General features: G+C 46.8%; 2 protein-coding genes across 10 annotated transcripts in view; both read right to left on the minus strand.

The window, feature by feature from the left end:
* tnikb (TRAF2 and NCK interacting kinase b) overlaps positions 1-9590 on the minus strand; it is a 36679-nt gene extending 27089 nt beyond the window's left edge. For all 7 annotated transcript variants that reach the window (XM_041065629.1, XM_041065628.1, XM_041065632.1 and 4 more), the window contains exons 1-2: positions 9065-9590; positions 6148-6213 (exon numbers count right to left, since the gene is read on the minus strand). In XM_041065629.1, the coding sequence (XP_040921563.1) occupies positions 6148-6213; positions 9065-9172 (174 nt within the window). In that variant the 5' untranslated portion in view covers positions 9173-9590. The remainder of the gene's footprint in view (positions 1-6147; positions 6214-9064) is intronic.
* Positions 9591-11462: 1872 nt separating this feature from the next.
* pld1b (phospholipase D1b) overlaps positions 11463-15000 on the minus strand; it is a 25655-nt gene continuing 22117 nt past the window's right edge. For all 3 annotated transcript variants that reach the window (XM_041065640.1, XM_041065639.1, XM_041065641.1), the window contains 3 exons: positions 14621-14774; positions 14299-14416; positions 11463-14192 (listed from right to left, as the gene is read on the minus strand). In XM_041065640.1, coding sequence (XP_040921574.1) covers positions 13968-14192; positions 14299-14416; positions 14621-14774 — 497 coding nt within the window. In that variant the 3' untranslated portion in view covers positions 11463-13967. The remainder of the gene's footprint in view (positions 14193-14298; positions 14417-14620; positions 14775-15000) is intronic.

Below are 15000 nucleotides of genomic sequence, written 5' to 3' on the forward strand. Positions count from 1 at the left end.
ATTCAAATGTGTGCACACGTGTGTTATCAGGTGGTTTTAGGCAACAGAACTCATCACTTGTTGTGGGTTGTTTTAGGTTGGAGGGCGTTTGATGAGTTCTCGTAGCTGACAGTCAATCATAAAGGTCCAGTTGCATTTACACCCTGAGAACTGGACGGATTAAAAATGTTCACAATTCAGGATGAAAGAAAGCAAACAAGAAAATTACAGCCTGAGAGTATTACTGTTGATATTTCCAGTAAATTAGATAATTAGACTCAAAAATGAGGTGAGTGGATAATTGTTTCCGATCAGTGTTGATGAACTGCCACGTCACAGACGAACAATCTCCAGACACACAACGGTTTCTGGGTTTTTAGAGAGACGCAGAGCTCGTGGAGCAGAGGAGGGAAACTGCCGCGGCTTTTCTGCAGTGACTCGACATTATTTCACCACATTTGACCCAAAAAGCACCAGATTTAGATCTGTGGTGATCTGTGTGATGTCTCATCCAAACCACAGCCCTGCCTTCTCTGAACCGCTCTCTGGCACGAGTCCATCTGACTTTCCCTTATTTACTAAAACACTGATCACAGTAAAAGGTGAAAGGTCAAACTGAAGGTTTTGCTCTGTGGAAGCTGAAGTGAACTGTTAAAAAACCAACTCTGAGTCCAACCTCTCCTCCTCCAAACTCCTGTTCACACCTGGAATTAACATGCGTCTCAGGTGATCTGATCACAAGTGGACAGGTGTGAAGGCACCTAGGACAGCGTGTCCTCAACTAAGATCCTCTGCACACGTGGAAGTACGTACTCGTTCCCTCAAAGACGTATTCTGAGCGTGTCAAACATCTTTGACGTCGGTTTGCCTGGAACACGCCGCGGAGCGGACCCAGTCCGTGTTTTGGTCTTCGCAAACAGAAAAGATGTACGTGTTTATCAGCGCAGAGAGAGGGGGCGTGAGATCCGATCACACGCGGTCACTCGCGATGCGCGTGGAGGCTCAGTCCAATGCCAGGCGTGAGCTGACGCACTCAGAGCCGTCCACGTCTGATCCCGTCACGTTAACGCCAGGTGTGAACGCGGCCTCTGAAGTCAGTATCACAGCTGTTATAGTGAGAAAGTGGAAATTCATCCACCTCACCACGACCAGCCCCCCCCCCCTGCTCCCCCCCCCACCACCCATCACACTCACACGCACACACAGACATTTCCTCACAGTAACCTAGCAACAGGCCTGGCAGGTTGTTTAGAGAGGGCAACGAATGGGGGGGCTGGAGGAGGCAAAGTGATCGCAGTGTGTGTCTGAGCGGAGGCCATGATATTTCACACTCTGGGTCACTCGCACATGTGAGTTGCTCAGATTCACACACACACACATGCACACACATGCACACACACACACACACACACACACACACACACACACACACACACACACACACACACACACACACACACACACACACACACACAGCTCCTTGGTTACTCAGTGTTGCATCAGACACTGAATGTATCTGAGAGGCCGAAACCATCTCAGAGTACAGGAAGACTCTTGTTCTTGTTTTCACGTCTGTCTGTATGTCTGTCTCTGTCTGTCTGTATGTCTGTCTCTGTCCGTATGTCTGTCTCTGTCCGTATGTCTGTCTCTGTCTGTATGTCTCTGTGTCTGTCTGTATGCATGTATATATGGATGTCTGTCTGTCTCTGTCTGTATGTCTGTATGTCTCTGTCTGTCTGTATCTCTGTGTCTGTCTCTGTCTGTCTGTCTGTATGTCTCTGTCTGTCTCTGTCTGTCTGTCTGTATGTCTCTGTCTGTCTGTATCTCTGTGTCTGTCTCTGTCTGTCTGTCTGTATGTCTCTGTCTGTCTCTGTCTGTCTGTCTCTGTCCGTATGTCTGTCTCTGTCTGTCTGTCTCTGTCCGTATGTCTTTCTCTGTGTCTGTCTGTATCTCTGTGTCTGTCTCTGTCTGTCTGTCTGTCTGTATGTCTCTGTCTGTCTCTGTCTGTCTGTCTTTGCGTCTTTGGTCTTTTTCCAGTTTAAAATCACTCCTTCGCTGTGTTTCTGTCTCACTCATGTTGCAGCAGCAGCAGTTTTGGGGGCAGGTGGGACAGGATTAGGTGGAGGACAGTTTGAAAACCAGGACACACAGCACAACGTACTATTACTGAAAACCACGGTGTGGAACTGACTCTGCATTCACCACAGTGACTGAAGTATAAAGGCAGAAGCTGTTAAACAGAGTGATGACAGTTAGCCTCTGATGCAGGTTGTAAGACGGTGTCAGATTATTGGATCACAGTCATCACAGTCATTAGCCCCCGACCAATCACAGCTGATTCATTAGTTACTGAGGAATTCACTCTTCCACTCCACAGTGTGGAATCAGGGCTCTCTGAATAAAAGCGAAGTGGGAACTCTGCGTCCACAAAAATGGATTATCACGTTTCCATGACCTCAGCATGAGCTAATCTCTCACTGAGCATTTCTTTAATCTGCCTTTATGAAAGAAAAATGCTGTTCCTGGGGTTTACCTTCCACATTCATAAGATAAATCTACCACCGCAGCACAATCCAAACTTTTCACACTTAAAACTTAACTTAAAAGTTAAACAACAAATATTTTTGTTTCACCAGAAAACAGGAGTACAATTAGAGCTGATGAGCTAATGAGTTTACAGTTCATCCTCTGAGAACCATGAATGTCAGTGTCAAACTTCATGTTGCCACTAAAGAAGAAGTCAAGGAATCACCAAAGTTAACCAGATTCACCGGAGGATGACCGACACCTGTGACACTGATTGGTTAAAAAAGCCAACAACACTCAGCTCTCCAGAGTTTTCTTACAGCCATGTTTGGATTTGAATAAAAGTCCAGATTTGTGAGGATTCTGGGATTAAGTCAGCAAAGTTATTATCCAGATAAGTCGGTAAACCTGCTTCTTGGACCTCAGGTTAAGTGTGTGAAGTGCTGCTGTGACTGAGGGACAAATGGCAGCTTTCCACCACAATGAAGCAATAAAAGGCGAGGCCGATAAAACAGGGGAGATGAGAGGAAGAGATACCGTCTCAGAGAGGCTCTTTGTTTCGCTATCGCTCTTCCTCCGACACTGACGGGCGGCCAAACAGTCTCCCAAAGGTGACACAGAGCTCCCAGTGTGTGTGTGAGATTATGGCAGAGTCAGGATGGCATGAGGAAGCTGCGTTAAAGCAGCACCTGAATCCTCACACACACACACACACAAACGTGCAGCGAGGGAGAGATAAAGATAGCGACAGAGCGAGAACAGAGGGAGGTGGCAGGTGAGGAGGAGGATGACTGGAGATAAAAAAAAAAGGGCAGAATATTGTTTTGTGGCAGCCTGAGGCATTAAAACACACCTCAGACCCGTGTTCAGACAGGCCTCGCATTCCTAACCTCAACACAAGCCCTGACACATTAGAGTGAGAGAACACAGGCTGAGCTTCCATCCCTGCACGTCCACTGGAAACCAGTGACAGTAAAAGGTTCATTAAAATGGAGGAGTGAAAATCCTCCTGTTACCGAGGGAAAACGGGGATGACGGCGAGCACTGTCGCACACTGGGGTGGGTGGAGGGTGGAGTGTGCTCACGGTGCTGCACTAAGCTGTTCACACAAAACGTGACAGAAAAAGTTCAAACCCTGTGTACTTAGGGTGCAGCCTGACGTGGGCAGGATTGTTTGATAAAATGCTAAGTCATGCTCAATCGTCCATCCAGGCCTTCATCCCCACATCAGAGAGCAGAGCGGCGTTCAACACATGGAGCGTGAAGTGCACAAGACAGCCTGGTGTTACAGCTACAACAGTAAAGTTCCAGTGTCTCAAACCCCCTGATCTTCTCCGCCCCTGCTCCCACCTGTACTAATGACCTGAGGTCAGCTCTGTGAAGGCGGCCAGGTGAACATCAGGGAGGCAGCTCTGGCAGGAAACACACCAGATTCAGATCTTTCTCTCTCTTTTTGTTTATGGAGCAGTGATTTTCATTCTGAGCTAAGTCAAACATTTCAGTTTACGTCTTGTTTGCAGTTGATTCAGATGAAAAGCCTCCCAGCTGCCAGGAATCTGATGAAAATGAGACGTGAATGAGGAAGGAGACGGAGGAAGAGTCTGAACCTGATCTGTTCTTCTGCACAGTCTCACCTAAAAGCCTCCAGCGAAAAAATATAACGTGAAGTTAGTGAAGTTAAACGTGTCTTACTTTCATTATGTACCTGAAGTTAGCATGTTTACATTTAATTCATTTTCACTGTTGTGAGTCTAAAAAAAAAAGTTATTACACATCACATATTGTATTTTCTCTCTCTCCCCATTTAACCCGGCGAGTAAATCAAACCTGATTCTAACACAGGTGAGTTACAGTGAGACACTCAGAGAGCCAAAGCTCGCAGGCTGCAGGAGCCTCTCTCTGTTTCCATCAATAGAACTCAGATTCACTAACTCATCAAATCCAGAAAAACTCCAACATGGCCTCGTTGTGTTCGAGCCTTTACACACCTGAAATACCAGTTAAACTGAAACAAGCATGATCAATATGTTGATCACAGACTTCCACATGCTGATCAGCAACACATCAGATCCTGACTGAAGGTTTCTCTGGAAACCAGCAGCAGCTAAATGCAGCAAAATGCAGACTTTAAGTGTATTTTTCATGATTTAATGCTTTCTAAGAACAGACAGGCCTCCATCAGTCAGATAGTTCATTTTTCATCACTCACTCGCTGTAACTGTGAAAGATTACAAAAGCTGGGAGCCAGGAGGTGGTGGTGGTGGGGGTGGGGTGGGGGAGGGGGGTGAGGGGTGAATGAAAAACATTCTGCTCTGAGTGAAGAAACGTCACAACACTGGAAAGTGTCTGAGTTAAGTATCGAGAGTTTTAAGAGTTTGAGTATTTCTATTCTGAGACTTGAAAACATTGTTTAACACGGCTTCGTATTAATCAGCAGACATGTAACTGCACTTTCTTAAGAAGTTTCCAGTTAAGAATGATGTAACTTGGTTTTCTTTTCATAATTGAATTAATCCATTTTTTCTATGGATACTTTGGGTACGGTTCAGCTCACCCTCATCTTTGGTGCTGCAGTTGGAAAATCAGTGAGTGCATCTTTTAGAGGTGGATTTTTCTTGCAGTGTTTTATAGTTTTTTTTCAGCCTAAGATCTTAATTTACCCACCATGCTTAGTGATCGACCACAGCTCGTATTCATTCTGTTCTATCAATCGTCTCGTCAAAGGAGGCGTCACCTTGTAGAAACAGTGGATCGATAGCGAACCTCCAGCAGACAGAACGAATGCAGAGGCTCTGTGTGTGTGTGTGTGTTAATTGCTTTCAAAATGAGAGAGAACACAAACACAGCAACACACACAGCCTGTGTGCTGGGCTGTTACAGCCTGTGTGGGCGTCTTCCGCTGCCTGACAAAGGAGAAAGTCAGTAGTAACTTTGGTTTTGGCCAAAAATGAGATGTTGTTGATTCTGTGAGCTCATGTCGGGATCAGGAGGAGACGAGGACGAGGTGAGTCAACAAATCCCAAGTCACACTTTTCAGAAGTCTCACTGAGACACGCGGCGCAAACGCTCCGGGCCCAAACACATCGTTTCATCCCCGAAACGCTCTTAATTCCTCCATTAGATAAAGATTAATTCTTTAAAAACGTTTTTTAATGTTTGTTTCTGGCTGAAAGTTTTACCACCTATAAACCACTGTACAACCAGCAGACAGCTGTGTGTGTCTGTAGTTCAACAGAGTTGTGTCTCTTCTCTTCTCACACATTCTGCTGCTCGTCTCATTTCCAGGTTGCACCTACAGGCTGTAAACAACCTGAACCTGACATGATTCTGCCTCCTGAGCCAAAAACAGTGATCACACTTCTTCCACTTTTAGTTCTTTCAGCCTTCAGTTACTTGCTAACGTTATGAACCTAATAAGATTTGATGAGCGAAGCAGAAGGATTCAGATTTGAATTTTATAAAATACTGTGGAAAGTTTCTAAAGTTCCTGATTCCTTAAATGATTCATTGTAAAACGAAGGGGATGCTTCAGTATATAATGTAAATATAAGGGAGTTTAGGTAAAATGTTCATAGAAGGAAGCTTCACACACACACACACACGCACGTGGCTGAGTAGGAGGTAAACATCATGGCGTCTTACCTTGTAGACCTGCCCATAGGTTCCATTTCCTACCAGTTCAACCAGCTCAAAGATACCAGCTGGGTCCTGAGAGAGAGAGAGAGGCAGAGATGAATGAGAAGAAAGAACAAACATAAAGTTCAGTCTTTACATTTACAGTGTTGGATTTGTGCGACCTCAGCGGCTGCCGACTACTTCACTGTCCAGTTGTGTTTCAGAACAATAAAAGACCTGCTGGCTGACGGAGCTTAGTGTGGATTAAACCACCGGATAAAACTCAAGTTGTGTCTGAAATCCTTCATTATTCAGAGGACGACCACTCACAATGACCTGGGAAACCCCCGCGCAGGATAGCTGTGGACGGATGAAGGCCAGCAGGCAAATCCAAACACACACATACAGGTGAAACACACACACACACACACACGGAGCTACACACAGCCACACACAGACACACACACAAGATAATCTTATCTTCAGGCTGATTAAAATTCAATAAACCTCCCAAAACACAGATCTTGATCGTTAAGCACACATGTGTGTGTGTGTGTGTGTCTGTTAGTGTACAGTAGGCCACAGGAGAGCGTTGGGACTGTTGCAGTGGAGCCTCCTGAAGAGGATTAGCTTAAAAAGAAGCGTTCCTTTTCACTCAAGGTCAAACAGAAGCACATCTAATCCCGGAGGACCGAGCCTCACGTGCACACACACACACACACACACACACACACACACCTGTGCATGCCTGATACAGCTCTTACTGACTGCAGGACCACATGCATAAGAAAAACAGCAGCCATGAAACGGGAGCCTGTAAGAGTTCGACTGACACGCAGCTGGAGGACAGTCTTTTGTTTTCTGAGCTGTGGCTGGAGTTTATTATCCCCATCATCAGCCATCTTTCTTCCTCTCAGTAGTCGACCGCTCTGCAGATGGACTGTCGACTACTGCAAAGGTGAAAGCCACTGAAACGTTTGGTTAAGTTCACAGAGATACAGTCACACGAGTGTTTTCTGGATCTGACGGCCATATTGTAAAGGTGTGAACATGATTAGGAACAAAACGACTTGGTTAATGTTACGGAAAGATTGTGATCATGGCTGTCAACAGGAAGCAGTGTGGTTAATCTGAGCAGACGCTGCAGATCACTGGGTCGTCAGTGATTTGGACAGTATGACTAAACCTCTGTCTCATTTACAACCTGTGAAATCGTGTCACTCGTGTCCTGACCTGTTGGACTCATCGTGACACATGTTCCCACATCTCAGCAGTGAAGCTACAACCACAACTGATGCACAAATCTAGAAATAAAGACCCAGGTCGTACATAAAACAGGGGTTTTTTAAGGAGAACATTTAAAGGCGTAAGAAGTTCATTTTTCCTCCTGAATTCATTCCATTCGTATGAAAATCGAACAATGTTCGCTAACAATGAATAACATGGCCACGACCTCCGTGTCCTCATCGGTAGCTCGGTCAGGACTCGAACAGCTGTGAATACTGTCCCTGTGACATGTTTCAGAACAGACTTCAGTGCTAACGGGAGACAAGGTGAGGACTGGTCAAACTGTATGAGGAGGCGATCACAGCAGATCATCTGGGACGTGACGCTGTGCAGAAACAGGAAGTGTGTGTGTGCATGTGTGTGTGTGCTTGCGACAGGCTTTGCGTCACGCTGAAATGTTTCTCGGTGACCTAATTTCTCTTTCTCATGCCACTGAGGGAGAGAACAAGGATTCACGTTTTTACAAGAGCATGCACAACTCTGATGATCCTAGGTTCTCTCTGACTGTGTGTCTATGTCCCCCAGTGTTTATGTCTGTCACACACACACACACACACACACAGACATGCAGTCCCACCCGGTCGATCATGCCCAGACTTGATTGTTGCTCTGCAGGTAAAACTGTGTTGCATAAGCAGCAGGAAGAGAAAGACAGAAGAGCCATGCAGAATAACACACACACACACACACACAGTCACACACACACACACACACACACACACACACAGAGTCACACACAGTCACACGTGACATCTATAAATCATCTCGAACTCAGCACATGTTAAATCCAAATAATTTTGAGTTTATATTTCTGTGAATGTATCATCAGTCTCTCTGCTTCTCTCTCTCTCTCTCTCTCTCTCACACACACACACACACACACATTCCTGCACGGTCTCATGCTGTACACCTCCTATCCTCGCGAGCGCGCACGCGTACGCGCACATACCCACAAACAGCCACTGCGATGCAATGCTGCTGTCGCCACAACATCACGAAATGGCGGAACTCGCTCCTGTTGCGGTTATCATCGCTGTTCACGGTGTGTGTGTGAGAGCGCGCGTGCGTCCGTGTGTGTGTGTGTCTGTATCTGTGTCTAAAAGTGTGTGTGTGTGTGTGTGTGTGTGTGCTGTGATTCTGTCAGTGAGCAGGCAGCTTAACATCTGCCCCACATAGTACAGACAGAGCGGCCTCTATTATGCCGTCTGACGCACGCGCACCGGGGTGTGTGCACGCGCGCAGCAGCAGCAGCAGCTCGGGGCCTCATTACATCACGTCCCAATTGTTAAGAAAAAACATCAACAACAAACAACAACAACAGGAGTGTCGGTGGGAGGCCACATGATCCCACACTCCGCGATCCGACCTGATTTCCTCAATCACTGGCCACCGTGCACGAACACTACAGCCCACACACACACACACTTACAGGCTACAGCACACGCACGCGCGCGCACACCACCAAGCGTGCGGCAGAGGAAGCTAGACCAGGGAGGCGCATCCTTGCGCGGTGTTCGGAGAGGTGGGAGCGGGTGAGGATGGAGAGGAGAGGGGAGGAAAGAAGGGGGGGCGGACAGGTGCTCGACAGCTTCACATGCTCGCGTGCACACACAGAAAGCGAAACCACACGCACGTGTACACACAGGGAGACATTTACCCGTAGTGCAGACAGGTCTATCTCGTCCAGACTCCGCGCAGGGGAGTCGCTCGCCATGGTTCTCTCGGTAGATACGGGACTCAAGATGGAAGCTTCCTCAACGACCATCGACCGAGAGGTGCAGAGCGGCGGGGATAAACACACACTCACACTCCTCTAAAATAAATAAATCCCCCCACCCACCCCCCAAAAAAAAAATCCCCGGAAATGCTTGTGCAGGCGATGCTTTCAGGAAAGCAGAGCCGAGCGCTCCAGGAGGGAGAGAAGACGGAGGAGGAGCGCAGGAGGGCGGCGATGTGCGCGGCGCTCCAGGTGCTACATGCTGCTCGGCGCCGTGAATCCGGTGAATCCGGTGCTACATGCCTCCACCTCGACCCCCAGTCTGCACCGGCGAGGAGAGGAGCTGGGGTGACACACGCTCACAGAGACGGGGAGGAAGACGGACCGCACAGAGAGAGAGAGAGAGAGAGAGAGAGCGCACAGCAGCCGACCGAGGCGCGCTGAGGGCGAACACACTCCGTCCGTCCGTCCGTCCGTCTGTGTGGCGGAACAGCAGCGCGCTTCCCGGGAGTGGCCTGTGAGGAGGCTGCGCTACAGACAGAGACGCCCACAATGTCACACGCTCACATGCACACACCTCCAGTGTGAAGGTAGAAAAAAAAAAAAAGAAAAAGCTCATTTATACAGCTGTCTGTTCCTGTATGGAAGCTTATTAAGGACAAAACTAAGTGGTAATCGATCAAGATTGTGAGCTGCGGGTCACAGTCACATCCCCTCAAGCATTAACTGACTGCCAGGGGCGAGCACACGCAGGAGGGGGCGTCCACCCTGCCCCTTTTTGTTCTGAGTGCCAAAATGGCCTTTAAATAACCCGCGAGGGACATTTTCATGCTTCATTTATGTCTTAATGTCACATCAAGAGGACACTTAGGCTGTGACACCGGTGGCCTCAGCTCAGCTCAGATTCCCCTCAGTGAACAGAGAGTCCTGTTACTGCTGAGACTTTAAGTTTGATTCCTGTGGTTTTGCTTCATTAGGATTTTAAACACAGGGCTACTGAGGAATGTTGAAGCTGTGGAATCAGTACTTTGACCTCCGTAAAGGATCTGAGGACCTGTCCCACAGGAGAGGCGTCCCTCGTCACCCTGCCTCTTGAAGGCACAGGAACTTTTATAGGAACCATACCTGCATTTCAACCTGTGTGCCTCCAGCCCTGTGACCAGTAACACTGACTCCTAGAAATTACATTCATATATTACTAAATGGTTTTCCCACTTAGGTTGTGGTGGCAACATAATCACGTCATATATGTTGTGTGTGAGCATGTGCTCATTAGTTGCGTCTGAACGTGGTTCTCAGCTGACAGCTTGGCCCCAGGCTGCAGGGCCGAGGTCTGAGAGCGTGCAGGGGCAGATTTGTGCTTTCACACACCCTGCTGTCACTGTTCTCTGCAGCTGCTGCCGACAGATTCTCAGCACACGAGACTGTGTTTAAAAAAATAACATCTGCCAGCAGCTTCTTCACAGTCACAGGCCCAAACCTGCAGACAGAGGAACAACTGTCAGAGCGAATCATACATGAGTGGGCCCAGGTACTGAAGACTGCCTGTTATATATGAGCAGGAATGAACCGTGAGGTGTCCTCCTATATGAAACTAATCAGGACACCTCGTGCATCGCTGCCTTTATGACACAGCTGGTTACCAAACATCAGCAGTTAAGACAATACTTTTGTGTGTGAAATCATGTGTCTGTATCTGCGAGCTGACAGGACACACCTGAGTCAGTGATGTCATGTCAAGGCAGGTATTTCCCAGACGCACACTCACACGCACAAACCAGTTCTTCAGACTGAACGTCACGAGGTGCTGGACGGGGATGAGGTCAGAGCTCTGTGCAGGACGGTGAGGTTCTTCCAGAGAAATGTCCAGATTCAGATTGTGTTTCTGTGGCGCCACCCAGGGGCACAAGGAAAAACTGCAAAGAGGGGAGTGAGGGGACAGCACAGGTATTTTGAGGACAAAGCTGTTTTCGTTTCCATCACTGACAGATTTTTCATTTCACTGGCAGTGTGATAAAAACCTGAGCAAAGAGCAACAGACGCAGGGAAGAGACATATTCAGTGATTCTACAGGACGGAGGAGGAACGATGGCAGGTCAAGGTTCCTTTCATTAAAAATCTGCTTATAAACTCAGTGTATAATACTGAATCCTTCACCTGAACCTTTTTAAATTTAAAAACACTGCAGCTCCATATTGTGCTTTTTACTCCTGAAATTCAAAATTCTTAAAGACAGAAAATGCTGATACCAAATCTCATTCTCAGCAGCAACGTGTGTTTTTCGGTTTGTGGTCGTTTTATATTTTGAGTGAAAAAGCAGTGGAGTCATAAAGCCTCATGAAGATCAGATCCTTTTTAATGACTTATTAATACCTCACTTATTCATTCCATCAGTTCACAAAAAGCAACACATGACGTGGAACTGCAGATCATTACGAAGGAGTCGCCACGAGAAAACAACAGTCTGTGCAAATAGTGCATTTTCATAGAGACACAGTGTTTAAAGCCAGACAGAGAAGAGAAGGGACGGGTCAGTGTTTCATCAGCTTCTCCGGCTCAGGTCCGAGGAACGTGAGACCATCAGCACGTGCACTGAATGCTTCTGTACTCGATGAACCATTCAGAGTAATGGCTGTATGTTTCTGTGAGGTGAATCCAATTTTCTGTTGGCCTTACAGTTTCTGATTTAGGTGTAAACAGGCCGATATTGCACATAACGGCAAACTGTTGATGTTTATTTGCCGTGCAATATATTCAGTGTTTCTTTGAAAAGCTGAAATCATGACAAAGATTAAAGACGATGAGCTGAGAAGCTCTGCAGCAGGAGGTAGAAACACAGGGAGGTAGACAGGAAGATTCAAAAGAAGAGCATGTTGAAGGGCTCATTCTCCGGAAGTATTAACAGCAGAGAGGTTTCAGGTACATCTGGCAGATACACAGCGTTTAGACAGGCACACTTTGTAGCATCAATTAATAAAGTCCATGGCTTTAAAGGAAACCATTCAGCTTGCAGGGTTCATGCTTCTGTCTGTTATGTTTAATGGCAACGAGCTGCTGTCATGCTGTCAGCTACAGGTAAAGTTTTTTTTAGTAAAAAAACAAACAGCATCATGCAGATCAAATACAGACCAACAAGGAAGACACTGAGGAATATCGACGCTCCATTCCAGGAAGTTCAGGAGCGAAAGTTTGAGTTTAAAATTCAAGAAGGAAACGCAGCCACAAGGTTTCCGAGATACAGATGTGTGACGTCTTTTTATAGCTTCTTTTTTATTTTTCACTGTCAGAAAACTGAACATGAGATTTTATTATTTACATGAACTTAAACCTGTATTAACTGATTTTTCTGGCCACGTGTGTGCAGCTGAAACAAACTGCAAACGGACATTTTATCACTTTTAAAAGTTGTGATATGGCAAAGTTGCAAAGCAAAGAGTTGCTTAGTTGATCCGGTCTTTACTGCTTGTTCAGCTGCCCCCGAAAAAATCAATAAATGCAGCTTTAAATGTTCAGAAACATCTGGGTGAACGTCCAGCTGCTGACACTTCACCTAATAAACCAATACTGCCAAATATAACTGATATGAATTTGACTGTTGTGTAGTTTGTGTAGCTTTATTCCAGTCTGCGGTTTCCGGCAGTTTCCTGGAGAGAATAATTCATTCTGAATAAAAACCAAACCAAACTTTGAATCTTTTAGTCAAAGATTTTTAAGGGAAAGAAAATGTTTTTTTTTCCATATAATTAGAACCAAATACTTCTTTCCAGAAAACTTCCCAGGAAATTCTTGGGAAATGACAGATCCATGAAATAAAGCACTGCCAGAGGAACTGCAGAGACCAGACCAGAGTACGAAACAGGTCACTTAAGGCTGAATGTAGAATCCACAGTATGAGGAATGTAAATGAACGAATGTACTGTATCAACATCAGACTACCGTCCATCTTCTTTGGCACTTTGGATTTTCTGTTTGACATAAATGTTAAAAAGCGGCGGTTCAGAGATACGAGACACGTTTTAGAAAATGGCTGGAGACGTCCGGCAGCTCTTCATCCTCTTCTCTGCACTGCTGTTTTCGTTAAAGTCTCTTTTAGTGTCTTTTCAAAGCGGCCTGTCTCAGCACAGAGGAGTCAGAGCTGCGCTCACAGGCCCCGGACGTTGCATAGTGTTGTTAGGGAACAGAGGAGCGAGCCGTGTATGAAAGGAGATTACAGAGTAATAGCTCGGGCAGGAGGAGGCTTCAGGTCCCACAGTTTCTCGCTTCCATTTCTCTGTTTCCTGTAAACGCGAGGCCCAGGTTCTCAGGCACTGTGGAGTTCAACGCTCCGTCTGCTGGTCGACTTCTCCACGTGTTTGTATGTGTGTTGCATCTGTTTAAAATAATCAGCTGTGTTCATGTGAGTTTTGAGAGGTTACAGTCTCTGATGATGTTGTGTGCATGTCTGTGTGTGTGTGTGTGTGTGTGTGTGTGTGTGTGTGTGTGTGTGTGTGTGTGTGTGTGTGTGTAATGCTGTTCATGTACGTTCAGTGGCACTAAAGGTACAGAGGCTTCATCCCAAATCTGCCACAACCACAGCTGACACTGTTTGGAGGAAATTCTGGCTGCTAGTGTTGAAACAGTCTACGTCTCTCCTGCAGTGACAGATGTTTGTTAAATGTACCAATAAAATGATTTGTAAGAGCTGGAGCTAAATTTGTTTTTCTTTCAGATACATACATTTTTAAAAAGGCTGTGCAGCTGTTTTCAGCCACCAGAACCTCCAAAGTGTCACCAGGTTAGGCGTTATCCACCTGAAACCCTTCCACATGATGTACATGAACACACAGGTGAGTCTCCCTCTGTCTCACGTCCAGACCTCCATGGGCACCATGGCCTCCTTGGAGCCGATGGGAGGAAGCAGGTTCTGCTCGCACAGGAACTGAAGAGGAAACTGGACCAGGAAGCCGCGGATCTTCTTCAGCTCCTCGTGGGCGCGGGCCGGGTCCTCCTTTTCCAGGCCCGCCTTGGACAGGTAGCCCTCCAGCTCCAGGATGTTACGGACATCGCTGGACGGCAGACAGCGGAAAACCTGGAGCCGAAGAGAAGAGTGGAAGAGTCCGGGCGAGAGAAACAGAGCTAAAAAAGAAATCATGGGACTTGATGGTGCACAGCCTGAATGTAATGTTAGACTCTACCTTCTGGTAGATGGTGGCGTTGCGAGCGCAGGTGGCCATCCAGACCTCCTTGTAGAACTGGTCACTTATGGGATCTGAAACGTCGATGGAGGGATCTGTGTTTGCACCGAGGATCATCCTGCGAGGAAAACAGAGGACGGGAGGAGGGTGAGAGACATGAGGAAACACTAAACGCACCAGAAAAGGAAAAGAAGATGCACCTTTATTAGTCCCACAGCTGGGAAATTACATCCCAAAATAAAAGCTAAACATCACTAAAAATCATCTATAAATAAAATAAAAGAGCATCACTGCTTCAGTGTAAGCTGACTCTTCCCCCGACCTGAAGCACTCGAGACGCAGCTGCAGAGCAAACTTCCCAGCTTGGTACGCCTGCCCATCCATCACCGCGGTCACCATCTCCGAGTCCTCCACGATCACCGCCACCTCGCTGTCCCTCTTTCCCAGCATGCTCCGGTCGTTGATGTTGGCCGAACCTGCAGGAGCACAGAGGGACAAGGCAGGTGTTAGATCGCAGAGTCCACCAGATGGAGCTGTAACACCTGAGTATGGATCACATGCTACAGCACAGACACTTCAAAACACCACACACACACACACACACACACACACACACACACACACACACACCTGTGTGGAGTAAATGAGTATTTACATAGTGCAGGAAGTTAAAGGTTAATAATAATGGTTTAGTTTCTGGTT

The sequence above is a fragment of the Toxotes jaculatrix genome, chromosome 20 (genome assembly GCF_017976425.1).
Source record: "Toxotes jaculatrix isolate fToxJac2 chromosome 20, fToxJac2.pri, whole genome shotgun sequence".
Taxonomy (NCBI): domain Eukaryota; kingdom Metazoa; phylum Chordata; class Actinopteri; family Toxotidae; genus Toxotes; species Toxotes jaculatrix.